Here is an 18,390-nt window from a genome sequence, read left to right as displayed (position 1 = left end):
TACCTCAATTTATTTATATTATACCAACAGCCTATGATTTTGATTCCTTAGTAATTGCCATTTTATTCTCCCCGATGACTAAGGATATTCAATACATTAAGTACTGTTGGTCAATTGTACTTAATATTTTCATCAATATCTGTTAATTTTATTAGTCAATTTATGGATTGGATTGTGTGTTTTTGTATGTTCAGTTTTCTGATATATGGGCATTTTTTAAACACTTGATACAATAATTTTTTCACTAGTAGTTAGACAACAGTTTCAATATTTCAACAAACAACAAAGGCATGGAGGGTACTTGATGGTGGAATGTTTGCAAAACATATATGAGGGCTTGATGTAGTATGAGGGCCCTGCTTGTTTGGGTTTCTGCCCTGCCCAGTTCCCCAGCTGTTTAGTTCCAGAGAAAATCACACAGAGAGTCTACATTAGGTATAAATTGATTGGCCCATTAGTTCAGACTTCTTATTAGCTCTTGTAGCTTATATTAACCCATTATTCTCATCTATGTTAGCCACATGACTTGGTACCTTTTTCAGTGGTGTAGGTCACATCCTGCTTCTTTGGTGATCTGGGCAGGACTTGGAGGAATGGGCTTCCTCTTTCCTAGAATTCTCCTAATGGCCACCTCTCCTTCCTGTCCGGTTGACCCACCTATACTTCCTGCCTGGCCAATCAGTGTTTATTTAAAACATGATTGACAGAATACAGACAATTCTCCCACAGCAGCTTGAGTTTGATCTACACACAGAAAATCAATAAGTAAATAAATAAATAAATAAATATTGGTATTCAAGTCATGTAGATAATACTACGTTATTTGTAATCTAATACTGATAGTAAAATGTAGTAAGACATTTTTATGTCTATTCAATACAAGCTTATTTAGTACAAAAGTGTAAAATTGATAATACCACTATCAATTTTATTGCATAGTAAGCAATGAACATATATCTGAGATATATCTAAACACAGCCTTAGAAAGTACAGCACAGACAGAAACAGGGAGAGAGCAAGACGCAATTCCAACCAAGGTGCCCAGAGACAAGAAGGTTTTTGCCTTTTAAGACATAAACAACACATACTTCTTATGAAACGACACATCAATTTTGTAGATAGTGGTTCTGATAAAGTTTTCAGGGGGATGAGTTTATAAATGACTTTTAATTCTGCTCTTCTTAGCTTCATGCCCCTTATCTGGAAGTTTTGACTCTATAGATGCCACTGGGTGATAAATGCACTGTGAAAGTGCCTGACCCGGTGGTAACACACAACTGCACCGTTCTCACTGGAAAATGCTGATAAAAGCATCTGTTTGAAAGACAACGCCATTAACAGAATCACTGTCGGTAGCTTGAAAGCTTCATTAGAATGAAATATGAGCAATTTAAGGCTCTTTAAGGTGCTAACATTACTACCTCCTTAGATTTCAAAGTACAATTAACTGCCTCATTCATCTTTTTTGACACCGACCACTGGAGAGTTGAGGTTCTTGTAGGCAAGTGGACTTTCCAGCTCCACTCGTCATTTAGGGTGTGAACTGTGAACACCAACCTCACTACAAAACGCTAATCCAAACTACAACTTGCAACTTGAAAATCACTGAAATTGCCCCCCTGTGCATCTTTATACATGAAATTGGAAATACTTAAAGTATAACAAATTTCATTATTATTTTCTATATTTTGTCTCCACAGAGGTTCTGTGTAATGTTTGTTGTAATCTTACACACATATTAAAATATATGGCTCATATTTATCAACAAATAAGTGTAAAATATATTGCCTGCATTGTAGTTGCACTGCCCAGCTGCTGTTCTGTTTACCCACCTGCAGCTGCTGTTCTGTTTCTACTTTGCCCATAATTATCCTAATATTATAAAGTTCTCGCATTCTCTTACTTTCATGTGTTCGTTCTATTCCTAGACTTATTTTCCTGTACTTTTTCATCTCTCTCAGCTCTCCTCTTTATGTGGTGTTCTTTTAAGCTTTGTGTTGAAATCCTACTTTCCCAGTTCTTCCCAGACTTCAGCCTTTGGTGTTAGTGGAAGCAAGCATCATATAAGCACCTGCGTGCGGACTAGCATAAAGCTAACGTGTATCCACATGCTTTCCATACAATCAAGCACATGCACGGTCAGTCAAGATGTCGACACAGTCGTTAATGTAGTTGTCTTCTTGTTAAAAATATCAGAGATCTGAACTGTCTCTCCCTTTGAGTCTCCTTGAGAAAAAGGGGGAGGAGTGAGCGACCTCCCTAGCTCATATAAGAGATACTTGGAATTCTTTTAAAACTTCAAGTTACTTCTAAGGGATTCATTATAGTTGAGCTATGGACAAAGGAATGAGCTGAGAATGTGTTCCATCTCCCACATAAAGGATATTTCACACTCAAGAATGACAGAGATAGTGATCGATTCTGTTGAGCAATTAAACCTACGAATTCAGAAAATGCAAAATAATGAAGCAAGTTGGCATATTGAATCTCCCATGGAGTCCAGCTGATACACTGCTCTCAACATGCTTTGTGATGGTCACCCGATTTACTGAACTTTGCAGCAAAGCTTTACCCCATTAAATACCATTCACATTGACCTAGAACAATAAAATTGTAAAAATTTGAAGGAATTTACAGGGTGGACTGTAAATTACTTAACTTTATGCTACAGGTTTTTAATTAATACAATGGAAAATCTGTATAGAATGTCAATGTGGGATTACTTGACTAATAATTAAATGTTTTTGTCACCATACAGGAATGGGAATAATTAACATGCCAATTAATTGCATGATTTCTTTGGGTGTGTTTTAAATATATTTTGAAGAAATTAGGTTCTTTGGACTGCAGAAAATAATTTCTTTGCTTTAAAAGTAATTTAAAAAACATGTACGCATGCATAAATCCTGTCCTTTTAGAGGTGAAGCTATATTTGAGTCAGAAAGGAAATACTGCCTTTTTGTGTGATCTTACAACATTTTACGGTCTCTAGCAGCAGGACATGATGACACATGCCCAAAAGCCATCACTTGAGAAGCTGAGATAAGAGGGTCATGGATTCTAGACCAGCTGAGCATTATCTAATGAGCCCTGTTTCAACAAACAGAATCCCAACGGCTAGAAATTAAAGTGTTAATGACAGTTTTCATGAGAAATCAAATTTCTACTGTTTTGTGTGACCTATGATACAGTTTAACTCTTTTGGAGGGCATGATTCAATCATAATCTGTCATTTGAAGTTATTTGTAAGACAGACGTCATGTCCTATACAAACCAGCTACATTTAGAAACAAGAAACATACATATTTGTTTAATTTTTTATATCTTATAAATCTCTTATGTTCTTTACTAATTTCTTTTTGATGTTTGTTTTGTTTTCCTTCTCTACAGGCAGCAATTCTTGTCACCTAAATAATGGTGGGTGCTCTCAGCTTTGCCTACCTACATCTGAAACTACCAGGACTTGCATGTGTACAGTAGGATATTACCTCCGGAAGAATCGCATGTCATGCCAAGGTACATGTTCACAAGAATTTGACTATGGCGTGCTCACTGAATCTGTCTGTACTTGCCACACAGATTTTAGGAAGCCTCTGGTAGTTGCCAATTAGAAAAGCACAACATTATCTTGTTATTAGGGCAATAGTTGTGTGGGTACCTCGTTATAGACTTAACAGCTTCTTCCTCTAAGTATAGGAGCAAGCCCCAATTTGAGTTTGCCAGTCACATCTCTCTTCCCGTATTCTATCTATTTGTAGTCTGTGTCTGTCTGGTTTGTGTGTGTGTGTGTGTGTGTGTGTGTGTGTGTGTGTGTATCTGTATGTTCTTAACAAAGGTCTTTGCTCTGCACTTATTGAACAGTGCAGAAAACATGGCACAGGAAAGGAATGAGGGCTTTTTCTTACAGAGATCTTTATGAGTTTCAGAAGGCAAGAAGCTACATTACTAATCCCAGCTGACCCAGAACACCAGTCAAAACACAAACTGATGCTTTCAATCTATAAACACATGTTGCTTTTAACATTTATTTATGGTGAATATTTTTTCTCTTCAAAGTTACTTTAAACCTGTTTGACTGCTTCTTCTAGAAATGAATGTCACAACAAAATCAACAACAACACACATACAAACACACACGTTATTCTGAATTAGAGACATGTAGAAGAGTATAATTTTAAGACAAAGCTGATCATTTAATTTAGCTTGTAATTGCTGAATATCTGTGGTGTCCAAGGCTTAGTAAGTTTGGTTACATTGTTACCTTAAAGTCAGGCAAAACTAGTAAACATGCTGAGTTCTCATCAAGGAGATAAACTGAGCATATAGTTAAATGGTGACTAGATTACAAGTACTTTGAGAAAAAGCTATCCCCACAAAAGAGTTTGCTACTTAGCTACATAAAAAGGCAATTAATGGGTTGGAAATATTTGAAGTATCGCTCTTTCTCCTAAGACGTCCTCATTTTTATTACATTCATTCATTTGTTTGTTTATTTATTTATTGGGGTGAAACACATGTCACAGCATGGGTATAGAGGCCAGATGACAACTTGTGTGGTAAGGGTTTTCCAAATGGATCGAGGGGATAGAACTAAGTTAGGACCTCAGCCTTGGTTGCAAGTACTTTTACCTGCTGAGCTGTCTTGCCAGCAAAGACTTTGTCACTTTCAGAAAATAATATTGGGCAATTGGAAAAAAATAAAATCTTCAACCAATGTAGTAGCTTCTATATTCACCTTGAATGGCCAAAGTTGGGGGAAAGAGCTGTGGTTTCTTTGGTGGGATGATTGTACAAGATAAACTCAGCTATATTAATTGTTTTCAATTGCTTAGACAAAACATCACCAAGAAGTGAAGCCATATTTGAAGGACAAAGGCATTTTCTGGGAGGGAACTGTGTGCCACCCTAAGGATTACAGATTCCCTTTTAATTTCATAGTCTGTACGTGTGTTAGTTCACAAAATGCTCATTTCTTTAACCATATTGGCTAGCCAATGATAAGAACTCAATTTTACCTTAAAAGATGTTTTGATTTGATTTAGGAAAATACATAAGAATTATGAATAATTTCATTCAAAATAGAATACATGAATGGCACTTATTTTATGTCAAACATTGTTTAAAGGATCTTGAACCTTTCTAACTTCCTTTCCTGCTTGTTAATTGATGAGTTTGATCCCTGTCACCCAGTTTGATATATCATAAAACTGAAACAAATTTTATATTGTTAATATACATATTAATAACAGATTAATATGTATTTTTCAATATCTAGGAAAATTCACAAGCATTAGCATGTGTACCTCTGGCAGTATGCTTATATCTATGTGTTTATTTTAGGAGAATTATGAAATTTTGAATTATGAAATTCAAAAATGTATTCTGGGTAAAACTTAATACCTTATTCCTTGGTCCATTTGAATCTAAAGGAATTGAGAAATGAACTGTGTACCTTCAAAACTATAAATATTTGTTACAACAATAGCAATGAAATAGCCGTGTAACTCAAAAGCCATTATTTTACACTACCAAGTACATCCTTCTATTTTGAGAAGGCAGAATGCCTTTTGTCCATGAGGAAAGACATTGTAGGAATGATCCACTTCAGAACCTCTGCCAGTGATCTCCTCATTCCAAGGGCATTGCTGACCGAGAACCTTTCAGCTTCACCCATGTGACTCCTGGGATGTGACCTGTGATCTACGGAACCCTCTGAGAGATTGCAGAGTTTCAGGGCCTCAGCTCATCTACATTTCAGCCATGAGAACTGAACAGCTAGAGAAGTTTCATGAAACTAAGAAATACATTCACTAATAACAGTTACTATCCTGGGAATTATATTAAAGGGTTATTATGTGAACTACTCATTTTGAATCTTCTTTCCTCCACTTAGGTATAGAATCCTTCCTTATGTACTCCGTTCATGAAGGAATCCGGGGAATTCCTCTTGAACCAAGTGACAAAATGGATGCTCTGATGCCTATATCAGGGACTGCCTTTGCTGTGGGGATAGACTTCCATGCAGGTAAGTAAATTCCAATCATAATATATGTATAATGCTCTCTTGACTCAAAAAACACTATGGCAATATGACTCTCAATCTGTACTTGGAAAGTCAAGTTGAAAGTGAAATTTTCATCTTTGCTCATCAGTACATAGATTGCTAGAGACAACATTGTTTTTCTCCCTTGCTCTAATATTTTTTAATGTTTGAAAAATTGGGAGATCTTTTAAAAATTGTTCAAAGATGACATTTTTGTTTTTTATGTATACTTACTATTCATTATTATTATTATTATTATTATTATTATTATTATTATTATTATTATTATTGCTGGACTGGAGCTCACTACGTAGACCAGGCTTCCAACTCAGGGAAATATGCCTGCATCTATGCTATGAGTGCTTAGATTAATGGTGTTTGCCATCTACACACAGTACAAACGCCATTTTTCTTAAATCAATTATTTTGAACAAATCCTTGATATCATATAGACACAAATGTCCTATATTTGTTTATTTTTAAAAGATGTGTCCACTTATTTTAGGTTTATGTGTATAGGTCTGAATGTATGTGTGTACTTGCCCACAGGAAATGTCCACAGATGCAGGACTTCTGTGGGTATTCTGGCACTGAAAACTGAACCCAGGTTCTCTACAACAGAATCAAGTATTATTAATCACTGAGCCATTTCTACAGCCTCCAAGCTTCTGATACTTTTAAAAATGCCTTGTGCAAAAGGGAATACCAGAAAGAAATGTTTTATTAAACATTATGGTAATTCTGCCAAAAGAATATTACAATTTTTGACTTACTATTGATCAAACCACTTCATTACTTACAGAAGATTTATTACTTTATATTGTATAATATACCTTGATTTTTATGCACATGACTTTTCTTTACGATTTTATTATATGATTCATTGAGTGAAAAACTAAGAAAACTTGGAATTTTATACATATTCATTTTAACTTAGTACAAGGTCTAATACATTAGCTTATATTTCATATTTCATTGTTTGAAAGACTCATTAATTATTTTTGAAAATATATGATTAATTTTCATGAAGCAGTAATATTAAAAGTAAAAAGGTATTAATATTTTGATTCTGTCATAACAAGAAATTTCAAGAGTAAACTAATTATTTGTAGCAGTTAAGTTCACTCTTTGTGGTTTTATGTCTGGAAAAGGTTAAACCTAATAATGAAGTATTATTCTTTGTAGGAAATAATCATCTACTTATTTCAGTAACTCAATAGTTGTTAATAAAATATTCTTAATTCATACTGAAGTACCTTTTCATCAGCAGAAATTATTAGTTTTAGATAAAATTATTATTTTATGTCAACTAGAATTTTAAAAGTACTTATTTAGTCTTTAAATGTTTCATACATCTTTACAATTATTTTAAAAGACTATGTCCACCATTATCTCCCTTTAACCCTTTCTTCTACTCCCAACCGCATCTCCATCCCAACTTTATATCCTCCATTTTTGCCCTCATTAGTAGCCCCTCAAGTCCAATTAGTGTTGCCCATACATTCCTGATATGTGAACATCCATTGTTATGTGGGCATCTAACAGTTGCAAGATCCCTAAAGGAGAATGATCCTCCCTGTCTTAGGAACTATCAACTTCTAATGCTTTCTCTGCAAAAAGTAGATCTCTTGGGTCCCTTCCCAGTTTGTGCTTGAATCTAGACTGATTTTGTGTAGTACAGTTAACTCCTTTGTTGTGAGTTGATATGAGCAATAGCCATGCCATGTCCAGCACCCTGAATTTTGTAGCCCAGCTGTCAGCTCTTACATTCTCTCCACCCACCCTTAATGAAGTCCTGAACCTCACAGGGAGAGGTGAGTATAGATATCCAGACACAGCTGAGTACTTGTGGGTACAATACTTGTCACTTTGACCACTTACAAGGGTGGTGCTTTGAAAGGCAATGGCCCCTACAAAGAGAGTGCGCTATTAGGAGGTGTTGCCTTGTTGGAGTAAGTTTTGTCTTACTGGAGGAAGTGTGCCACTGTGGGGCAGGCTTTGAGGTCTCCTATGCTCAAGCTGTGCCCAGTGTGGGACCAACTTCTTCTCTTGCCTGAGGATCAACATATAGAACTCTCAGCTACCTCTCCAGGACCATGTCTGGCTGCCTGCTACCATGTCCTGCCATCATAATAATGGACTAAATCTCTGAAACTGTAAGCCACCCCAATTAAATGTTTTCTTTTTAAGAGTTGTGATAGTGTCTCATCACAACAATAGAAACTCTAAGACAATGAGTCTTTGCATTAACCACTATATACTTGAAGAAGAAGCTAAATGTTTAATGTTGAGTTCCAGAAAAATTATTTTATATGACCCACTTCTTCTAAATAAGAAAATATTTAGGCTTATCACATATACACAGTGTTCAGGCATAACCTATTATCTCTCCTGTCAGTAGAAGTTAATAATGCAACACCTGCTTTGAAACTAGGGGGTGGAAAATGAAGAAATAAGTCAACCAACATTGAGAAGATCCCTAGTCTAGCACACAAGAACTTGAATTTCAGTGTCCACTCAAATCATTGATGAGCTCTTTGGTTTCAGAAAAGTATTTATTTGTTTATTTTAGTCTTAGTTTCCTTATTTGTGAAATAGGCAGAAACATCTAGACAGTATATGCACACATTTGACATAATATTCAATACACGTGATGCTCAAAGGCTATAATCACATTTAATAAAGAGCATATGATTTATGGCATATAAAACGAATAAAAATATTTGTTATTTCTTTCCTGATAGTGTGTTTCTAGAAATCTATTTATATAGAATGGTAGGCATTTCTTTACAACATGGGGCATCAGGAATTGATTGGGGATCATTTTTCTGATGAAGATAAACATTACACCCACTTCATTATCAATCTCTGAAGCAGATACTTACAGATTGGGAACATCACCATCTGCACACAATCCTGAAATGCCAGCCTTGAGACTTGCATACAGTGCTTAGACAACTACCAGACACACTAATGAGATGATGGCGTTGGTGAGAGTATTATGGGCTCCAACAATTTCACAAGACTTCTGTGCTCCCATGTACTGTGCGGTCTCCTTCAGCTCACTGCATCTGAAGATATATTACAGTTAGAATGGGTCCCATTGCTTGATTTATCATGTCATTAAAGACAATATGTATGCTCTTAATGTTGTGTAGAGAATTTGCTTCGGGATGGAAGAAATAAAAATAATTGGATTATTCCACATAGAGAGAGAAAACAAATAATGTTTGGCTTGTCAATCTCTAGCTCCATTTTCTCCAAGCTCTCTTTATATGTTTACCCAGTTATAAGTTTTCCCAGTGTTCTCCCTGCAGCTAGTCTAGTTCTTTATCCGTTACTGACACTCATCTCGGGAACTTAATGACCATTCCCTCTAATTTCCCACAGATTTTTTTACAGACAATAGATACAAGGAACACGGAACTCAGACACTGAGTGTCATGCACGTTTCCATCCTGCATGTTCTGTATTGGAGTTCTGGGACAGTGATGCCAGACAAAAATCACTGTGTATTAATAGGTTAATGAAAGTTATAGGTGAATTGTGAAAACTGTTAGGTACCATGTACAATAAAAAGAGTGTAACATCTGTCGGGACATTTTAGGATCAGTTTCCTTTGCTGATGTTACTCAGTTGTGGTGCAATTTAGTCAAATCAATGTGTACTCTCCTAGGTTCCTTTTCTCTAAGGTGAAGTGCATAGAGCTGATAGGAATAAAAACTCAGAAAAGTGACATAAACATTCGAATCACTACAGGAATGATACGGCCCTTGCTTTCCCTTCTTAGATGGCTCTTGTCACTGATAAAGGAGAAGAACATTGCTTGGTAGTTAGAGCAACTCATGGATGTTGTTACATGATCATAATTTGCAGGGATATGTTGATAAGAACCTGTGACTCTCATAAGGATTGTAGACCCAATTTGTGCTGGCATTAGTCCTAAAAGAATAAAGCTTTCTTCAATGAAAGAACTGTTTTCCAACAGATGAAACTCTTCTGGAGACTAGCCAGTGAAGACCGAAGGCCCTGTGGCTAGATTTAAAATGTTGAAAGCAGTTTTTTATCTCTCTTCACTGGAAAGGTCCCATTCCACACGGAGGAAAAGAAAAATGAGCAGAGAAAATCTTTGCCTGCTGGGTGGTGTTCCTCCTGATGAAATGAGCATGGCATTTGATGCTTTAAAAGATATATTTTAGTAAGGAGAAAAGACTTCAAACAAAATCTTTTCCTTCACCCATTTAGTAATCCTCAGTAAAGTGTGATCTATTCAGCTCCCATCCTTTTGGAGGTATTTACAAGGTTTTCATAATTATCAAACAATGACACTCTAGTCAGAGAAAGAAGAATTGTTTAAAATTTCCAAGCCTGTACTGTACTCTTCTTTGTAATATTTTATCTCTTTTGTTCAAATTTCTGATATCCTATTTAATTCAACAAATATTGATTATTATCTACTAGATATAGAACTTCACAGCTTGCTTATGATAAATAAGGAATACAGGCCATTGTTTGGATATTCTTGTCTGGCACTCACTGGGAGAAATAATTTAATGCCTTTGTGTAAAGTCATATTCTGGACTATTGAAACAGTAACAGCCTAGGGGAGGACTTAAATGAAAGAGAACCTGCTTTTGTGGTCATCCATTGTCAACCCTGGTGTGAAAAAACTGCATAACAAATTCCAGATATAATAAGTAATGCATTTAAGTTGTAATGTGGCAGAACAGCATGAGGAAATACCCGTATGTCCTATTTTTACCAATCTTGGACCTTGAGCACTGAACCACTGGTCATTTTATAGTTGCCTCTATTCAGAACTCTGCTTTCTGCTTTGGCAGGTTATCATATATGATGTGATTCTACTAAGCATCTCATACTGGCACTGGGGGGCATGATACATAACACATGGATAGGAGAGACCTACTGTCCATATTTGTCCCACCAATACTCTGTTCAGTGTCGGAATAATGCTAATATAACTATGGATAGGCAAAGACTAGTTCATTAAATGGACCAATATGACTCTCTGATGGGAGAGGCCTATAGTTGGGGGTGACTTTATAAGACTTTCTCGTTTTTGACCAGTTTTCTCAGAGCCAAGAATGTCTGTTTAAGAAAACAAAAAAGGAGACTATGTAAGGAAATAACCTCAGCCTTTATGCTGTGAGTGCTTCGTATATACATGCAACCTACCTTCTTAGTCTTTCCACATTTACATAAGCAATATTTTGTTACTGGAAAAAGAGAAGCACTTGATATCATCTTGTAATTTTTCTGTACTTCAGGTAGTGGAATTGAAGAGTAACAAACCAAGGACCTGAACAGGAGTGGAATATTCTACTTCTAACTGTTTTCCTAGACCATTTTATATTTGTAACAGTTGAAAAAAATCTTATTTAGACTACTGCAAGTATTATTTAATGATATTACATCATATTTCTGCAAATTGTGCCTGATGAAAATCATGTATCAATTTGATTTATATACTGAGTCATGTGATTTTTAAAACACATTTAATAACTGAACAGGCAGATGCCTCTCAAGAGAAAAGTTCTCACTGTCTGTGTATTATAGTTTTCTATGATGTCTATAAAGGAATTAATTCACAAATATTTTTCTAGTAAACACTTTGTCACCAACCAAAGCCTCAGAAGGTTTTTTAAAAAGAATTTTTCTCATGTCAGTAACAGGAATGGCTTAATAAATATAATACTGTTGCTTTGGGACATTTTTTTCAATTTTAAGAAAGCTATTTTCATGGCTACAAAGTAAATTTTTAGAGTAGATTCTACTTCTTTGTATTCTTATGACTGTGAAGCAAAACTGTTTGTGTTGTCACTTAAAACTTGCTTCAGAAAGTATTTCTAAGACATGTAGGCAGTTAGCAGATAGCAAAATGCAGGAATTCCTTAAAGGTATAGAACACTATCATAAGAAAGAAATCTCATTATTTCTATCCAAAAAAAATGCCATGAACATCAATAAAGACATTGTAAGATAGACAACTTACCAGAAATATACCAGGGTATTTTGATTATTTCTAAACTCCAAAACTTGAAAAAAAAATCAACATTCATTAGGTGTCTTTATTCTTTCACTGTTGGTAAACTAAAAAAAAAAAATCTCAGAAATGCACAATAGGGACTACCAAAGACTTTGACTTAATTGGGATTCCCATTGACTTCTTTATCACTGGTTGAATGATACTGAACACTACATAGTGCGTGAACACCCTTAGGAATTCCCAACTTCTCATGAACAACTTTGGCTGGCTCACAGGAAGTCCATGTGATCAGATTTCCATTCCTGTCTTTATTTCTTGCCTGGATTACAGTGTACTGCTATTTTTCCCATAAGCTTTTGAAGGATCTCATCTGCAGAGCGATACTCACATCTGGTCCCTGATGCTTCTTTACCTTCTTATAAAAGCTAAGCTCTGGTCCTCCTAATTCACAGTGAGTCATTAACAGGAGCTGGGAGAGTGACATATTTTCTTAGCGTACTGGGTGACTTTGTGTGTTAACTTGACACAGCTTGAGTCATCAGAGAGCTAGGAGCTTCAGTTAAGGAAATGAGATCCGGCTGTAAGTCATTTTCTCGGTTAGTGATTAGTGCCATCTCTGGGCTAGTGGTCCTAGATTCTATAAGAAAGCAAGCTGAGCAAGCCATGGGGAACATGCCAGTAAGCAGCACCCCACCATTGCCTCTGCATCAGCTCCTGCCCCCAGGATCCTGCCCTGATGAACAGCAATGTGGAAATGTAAACTGAAGAAACCCATTCCTTTTTTTTTTTTTTGAGCTTCATGTATAATTTTTATTTAAATTTGGAGGAAAAATAATTAGAAAGGCTAAAATTAGTATTTTACTTAAATCATTATGGCAAAAATATTAAAATTTCACCAATATAAATAGAGAGTTACTTCACAATCTGGTTTTTTTTTTTGTACATCTTTAAAATCTCCTGTTTTATACTGACTAACAACACACCAATTTGGAATCGCCATAGTTCAGGGAGAGACCTAAAAGTCACCAGAATTTCAAATGTTGTGAAAGATGATGGTTTAAGCCTTTCACCTGTGCGTTCTATCTGCACACACTAAGTTGCTGCCATTCCTTAGAGTCTATGCACCATAGATTAAGAAACACAGTTGTCAAAATTATCTCTTTGTCAAACATTAATGCTCATGTCATGCCTGCCACTCAGTCAGGGACAACAGCAGTGACTGATATGGAAAGAGCAACCCTGCGCCTGCACATGTACAGACACTAACGAGTGGTCAATACTTTCTACATGGTATTTACTACAATTACTAACCTTTAATATTCCCTCACCTATGCTGTGTGCACACAAATGTTTCTCTCATATTGCTTAATGTAAGAGCTACATCACATCTGCATTTTAATAAATAAAGCTTGCCTGAAGTCCCAGCATTGATCGGCCTTAGAGATCAGGCAGTCGTGACACACACCTTTAATCCAAGAAGCCACACTAGTTTGCCATGGAAACCTGGTGGTAGTGGTGCACGGCTTTAATCCCAGCCCTAGAGAGGAATATAAAACAGGAAGAGACAGCAGACACAGTGTCATTCTGAGATTCCTGGAGGCAGGATCACCATTTCAAGCTGAGGTAAAGAGCCAGTGGCTGGCTGTTTTGATTTTCTGACTTTCAGGTTGAGCCCCAGTATCAGTCTCTGGGTTTTTATTAATCATGATACACTTGACTAACTTTATATATCCTTGCCCTTCCTGTGACTGTCAGTGTTGAATGTGTGGTAGATGGGAAACTCATTCTCTCCTCCCAGAAGTGATGCATGCTTCTCTATCCCTGAGACTATGTTGGGAAGGGCTGTTAACTTTTACCTCATGTCTCTGTGAATGGATCATGAACAAGATGAAGATAGGAAAAATGTGATTCTTACCAGTTGAAAATTTCTAGTAACTTTATAATGATTAGAGTTAGACTACTAGAATTGCTTTGAGGAAGAATCAACCATTATTGCTTTTATTGATAAAAATGTGGAATATATTGTGCCTATCCAGAAGATGGCTATGAGAGGGTAAACCGATTGAGGCTCATAATCAATCCATAACCATGCACTACAGACACTTAAAACCCATTCCTTTTTTAACTTTCCCTTTGCCCATGCTTTTTCTTGCAGCAATAGAAACTCTAAGACAATAAACTTATTTAAATGAGCAACTGTATCCTCATCTGCTGCCGTATTTTCGATTTGAGATCCACTGCAGAAATGTGAAGAAAGCATTTTTTTTGTTTGTTTGTTATTTTGTTTTTGGTTTTAGAGACAGGGTTGGTCTGTTGCTTTGGAACCTGTCCTGGAACTAGCTCTCTGTCTTCCAAGTGCTGCGGTTAAAGACCACCATTGCCTTGTTTTACAAATTACTGTCTCCTACGCAATACACTGACATCACCAGTATCTTCACAGTATCCCTGTCCTGACTACACAGACATGTCAAGTTGTCAAGTGGTACTTGGAAATCTCCTTTTAGACCGACACTGGCTGTATACATATTTAAGTTTCTTGTAACTTCAGCCTTGAGAAATTTTCCACCACCCAATGTGAGAAAACCAAGGACATATTTGGCTATCTTTTCTTCTATCCAATTTAAGAAAACAAAGAACTTATTAGTACATTTGTCTCCTTGACATCTTTTTGTTTAAGAAAAAAATAAAAGCTGTGATTTGGCTTCTGAGACTTCTGGCCATTAGTTTTGTATCAAGTAAAAAGCGCTCTAGTTAATGGGGAAAAGGGGAAATTATTTAATTGACTTTCTGACTTTCCATGAGCTTTGAATCTCACTTCAAGTTTATTTTATAATCTGGCCTTATTGTTCTCAAAGGGCACTAAGAAATAAATGGATCCTTCTGAGAGTAAAAAGTGGAGAAAAACAGCCAGTTAAGTCTATATATTCTATGTATGCGGGAGTGTTTAGAATGAGGTCTTAGTTGAAACAGAAAATCTTTGAAATGAACATGAGTACCCACCAGAAATTAGGAAGAAAACAGTTTGAAAGAAGAAGAAATTAAAATACACCACCAAATCCTGAACAAATTATATATTGAGCGATTGTTACTACATTACACGGCACTTAATGTATTGATGACATACATATTGTCATAATAGTGTTTTAGGAAAGCAGGTACGTTTACTTTAGATAGACTTAGGAAGAAGACAGAGACTCGGGAGAGTGATTTGGTTAGGTCCAGATTAAAATCTAAATTCTGAGCTGATAATTAGAATTTTGTTACCGAGATTTATGGAAAAGAAGAATTTTAGGTTGAGACTGTTGTCCAGTATATGCAAATACTCAAGTTCAGTTTCCAGAGCACACACACACAAAACAGGGTAAAAAGAAAAAAAAATGAAACATAGAAAGATGAATGTAGTAAATTTGCAGCTTTCAACACCTAGTGTCGCACACAAATTCAGACCCTGGGAGGCAGCTGCAGGGCTCAGATGATGGAGAAATGGTGACCATAAAGTTTACGACTCTCTCAGAAACAGGGACAAAAGGGAAACGGCACAGCCACCAAAAGTGTCCTGGAGAGTTCATCATTACAGTCCCTACAGAAGAAGAACAGAAGCAATCCCTCATGGTCTCCAATATATGTCCATTAGTCAACACACAAACTTAATATCCTTAAAGAAGAAACATTTATTATTGGTAGATTCCGAGGGTCAGTTTAAACTGGGTTTTCCGTTCTCAAGTCTATTTGTGCTAGCTGAAGAGCAGGTTCAATTAAGAAAGACCTGGTTCCAAGCTCACCTATATGTCTCATGTCAGCTCTAAGTTCCTTACTAGCTATTGGACAGAACACCACAGGTTCTAACCGGTTACCATCTTTGTTCCACACCTCTCTGTAGTCTCTTCACAACTTGAAACTAAATACTGTGACAGCTAATGCATACAGAAAAGGAGAACCATGCCACATGAAGCCAAGCTTCTACAGTTCTATCTCAGGAGTGGTTTCTCTCATTTGATATACTCTACTTTCTTGAAGCTAGTAATAAGACCCAGACCACCCCACAAGGACAGGATTTCAAACTGGAATTTCAGGGGCTCATTGATGATCACAGAGGTCTCACTAAAGACTACCTATCACATTACTAGAAGACTTTTTGTGTGTCATTTTAAACATCATAAGGACATAAATCTGATGAATGCTTTGTATTATCCATGTTTGTAAGGGTGGATCTACAATGTCCCCCAAAAGGTATGTGTTTGAATCCTTGGCCACACCAAGTTGTACTGTTTGGGAAGATTGAGAAACCTGTGGCTCCAGCTCGCTTCCACAGGATTCAAAACCCTCAGGTCTCCAATGATACCTCTTTGCACCTCTCTTTCCCCCGCCACACACATAATTTTAAAATAGAAATATAATCATTATAAAATGTATAGTTTTCTTTTTTGTTTATTTTATTTTTCTTTTTGAGACGTGACCCTCTCTGTGTATGTCTGACTGTCCTGAAACTCACTCTGTAGACTGTGCTGACCTGGAACTCAGAGATCTGACTGCCTTTGCCTCCCAATGGCTGGGATTAAAAGAGTGCACCACCAGTGACCAGGATATATTTCTTCATAAATAATGTATTTATATTAAAAATAGTATTTATAGATTCTTCATCAAATCATAGAAAAGGGTTACGCTAGAATGGTATTTGACAGGAACAAGATAAAGTGATATCAGTGAAAATTAATTCATATTTTTGAAATAGCAGATTAATGTATCAAATATTAATAGTTATGGACAATGTAGAACAGTATTAGTGGATGTTTTATTTGTTTATGTTTCATAATTTTCCAAATCTCCCGTAAGTATAATAAAATAATTTCAGATAAATGTTTATTCACATGTAGACTGGGTCTGCAATAAGGAGGTGATACTTTCAGCACTCATTATTACTTATTTTTAATGATGATTTGGCTGATAGGTACCTACATTTTTATTTAATCATTATTTTGAGTTAATAGGATTTATATGAACATTACAAATAATTGACCATGCAAATATACTCATTAGTATCCTTTTATTTTATCTCGAAATTAAAAGCTGAGACAGTTGAACTCTACATATCAATTGCTTCACCACTAATATATTACAGTATATTTGAAAAAAATATAATAATAGAAACGTTTTAAATGTGGTTTTTGAATAGAAATGCCTGAAAAATCTTAGTATTTCTATTCTCTGTTGGCGGGAGGAAAGAAAATGATAATTGTGACTACTCTGATCTAGGATTTAGTAACTTTTCAAATATGGTTAGAATTTGAATTAGAATACGATATCAGTTTCTTCATTATCTTAATGTCTGGCTTACAAGCAAAGCAGCAGAGGTACTAGGATCTCCCCCTGAGAATTGCCCTGATGAACAGAGCGTAGTAACGGACACAGACAGTTAGCTCTGATTCTGCCCACATACATAGTAACGGCGATTGGCTAAGGAAATAGATGGTCCTTACAAATAGTCTGTAGTGCATTGGCTCTAGTACTGTTATCAGCCCTGGAATTGGAGCAGCGGAAAAGCTAGAAGAAAACCAGACTGCTAACCACACAGGGTATTGGTTTTGTCTTGACTGTTTACGCCACAGATAGAGATTCATAACCCTTAAGCAATCCCTTCGGATTTCTTATATTCTGACAACCACATTATAGTTTATAGTTTTTGTTACATCCGATCCTTTCTCTACTTAAATCATATCTATTACCTTGCTGCTAGCATTCAGCAAAACAAAAAATAAACATGAAAATGAAGCCAATTTTTAAGCTGAAGAAACCAGTTTTCTTTTTTCGCTCATATCATTGTTGATGACAAAATGATTCAGCCACTGTGAGCAATGGGAGGCAGCCCACCCTCATGGAAGTTCTCGCAGGCTGTGCAGGCATGAAGAATTGGTGATGGTTGTAGGGTACTTTACAGTTGCCTTTTGGCGATGAAACTGAGCAGAGACTCTGGAGACAACCACGGAACTCATTTTAAGTATTTAATGCTAGCTCAGCAACACTTAGCCTGACTTGGTGACAATAAAAAAAAAATTATCCACACTAGCATGTCTATTGTCACACATCTTCGTATTCTCAAGCAATGATAGACTGCTGTGAGTAATTTCTTGAAATCCCTTTTCTTAAATAGCTTTCTGTGTGAGAGTTATCTTTGTTGTCTTAGTTACTATATGAAGACACTTGAGGTGTTCTGTTAAGTGGCTGTAGAAACCCTTCCTGTTCAGAATGATGGAAGGTCTCCATACAGTGCTCTCTGTTCCCTTGTGAGTATTGGAAATGTGTGTCCTCCACAGAAGCACCAGTTAATTCTACTTGACTTAGC

General features: G+C 36.2%; 1 protein-coding gene across 2 annotated transcripts in view; it reads left to right on the top strand.

Annotated features, from left to right (window-relative positions):
- The window catches only part of Lrp1b (LDL receptor related protein 1B), a 1,858,137-nt gene that overhangs the window by 1,292,876 nt on the left and 546,871 nt on the right, over positions 1-18,390 (top strand). For both annotated transcript variants that reach the window (XM_087899923.1, XM_087899922.1), the window contains exons 34-35: positions 3,391-3,516; positions 5,894-6,025. In XM_087899923.1, coding sequence (XP_087756049.1) covers positions 3,391-3,516; positions 5,894-6,025 — 258 coding nt within the window. The remainder of the gene's footprint in view (positions 1-3,390; positions 3,517-5,893; positions 6,026-18,390) is intronic.

This window comes from Myodes glareolus, chromosome 21 (assembly GCF_982192425.1).
Source record: "Myodes glareolus chromosome 21, mMyoGla1.1, whole genome shotgun sequence".
In the NCBI taxonomy this organism is placed as follows: domain Eukaryota; kingdom Metazoa; phylum Chordata; class Mammalia; order Rodentia; family Cricetidae; genus Myodes; species Myodes glareolus.
The sequence above is the reverse complement of the archived record's forward strand: the minus strand, read 5'-3'. Positions and strand labels throughout refer to the sequence as shown.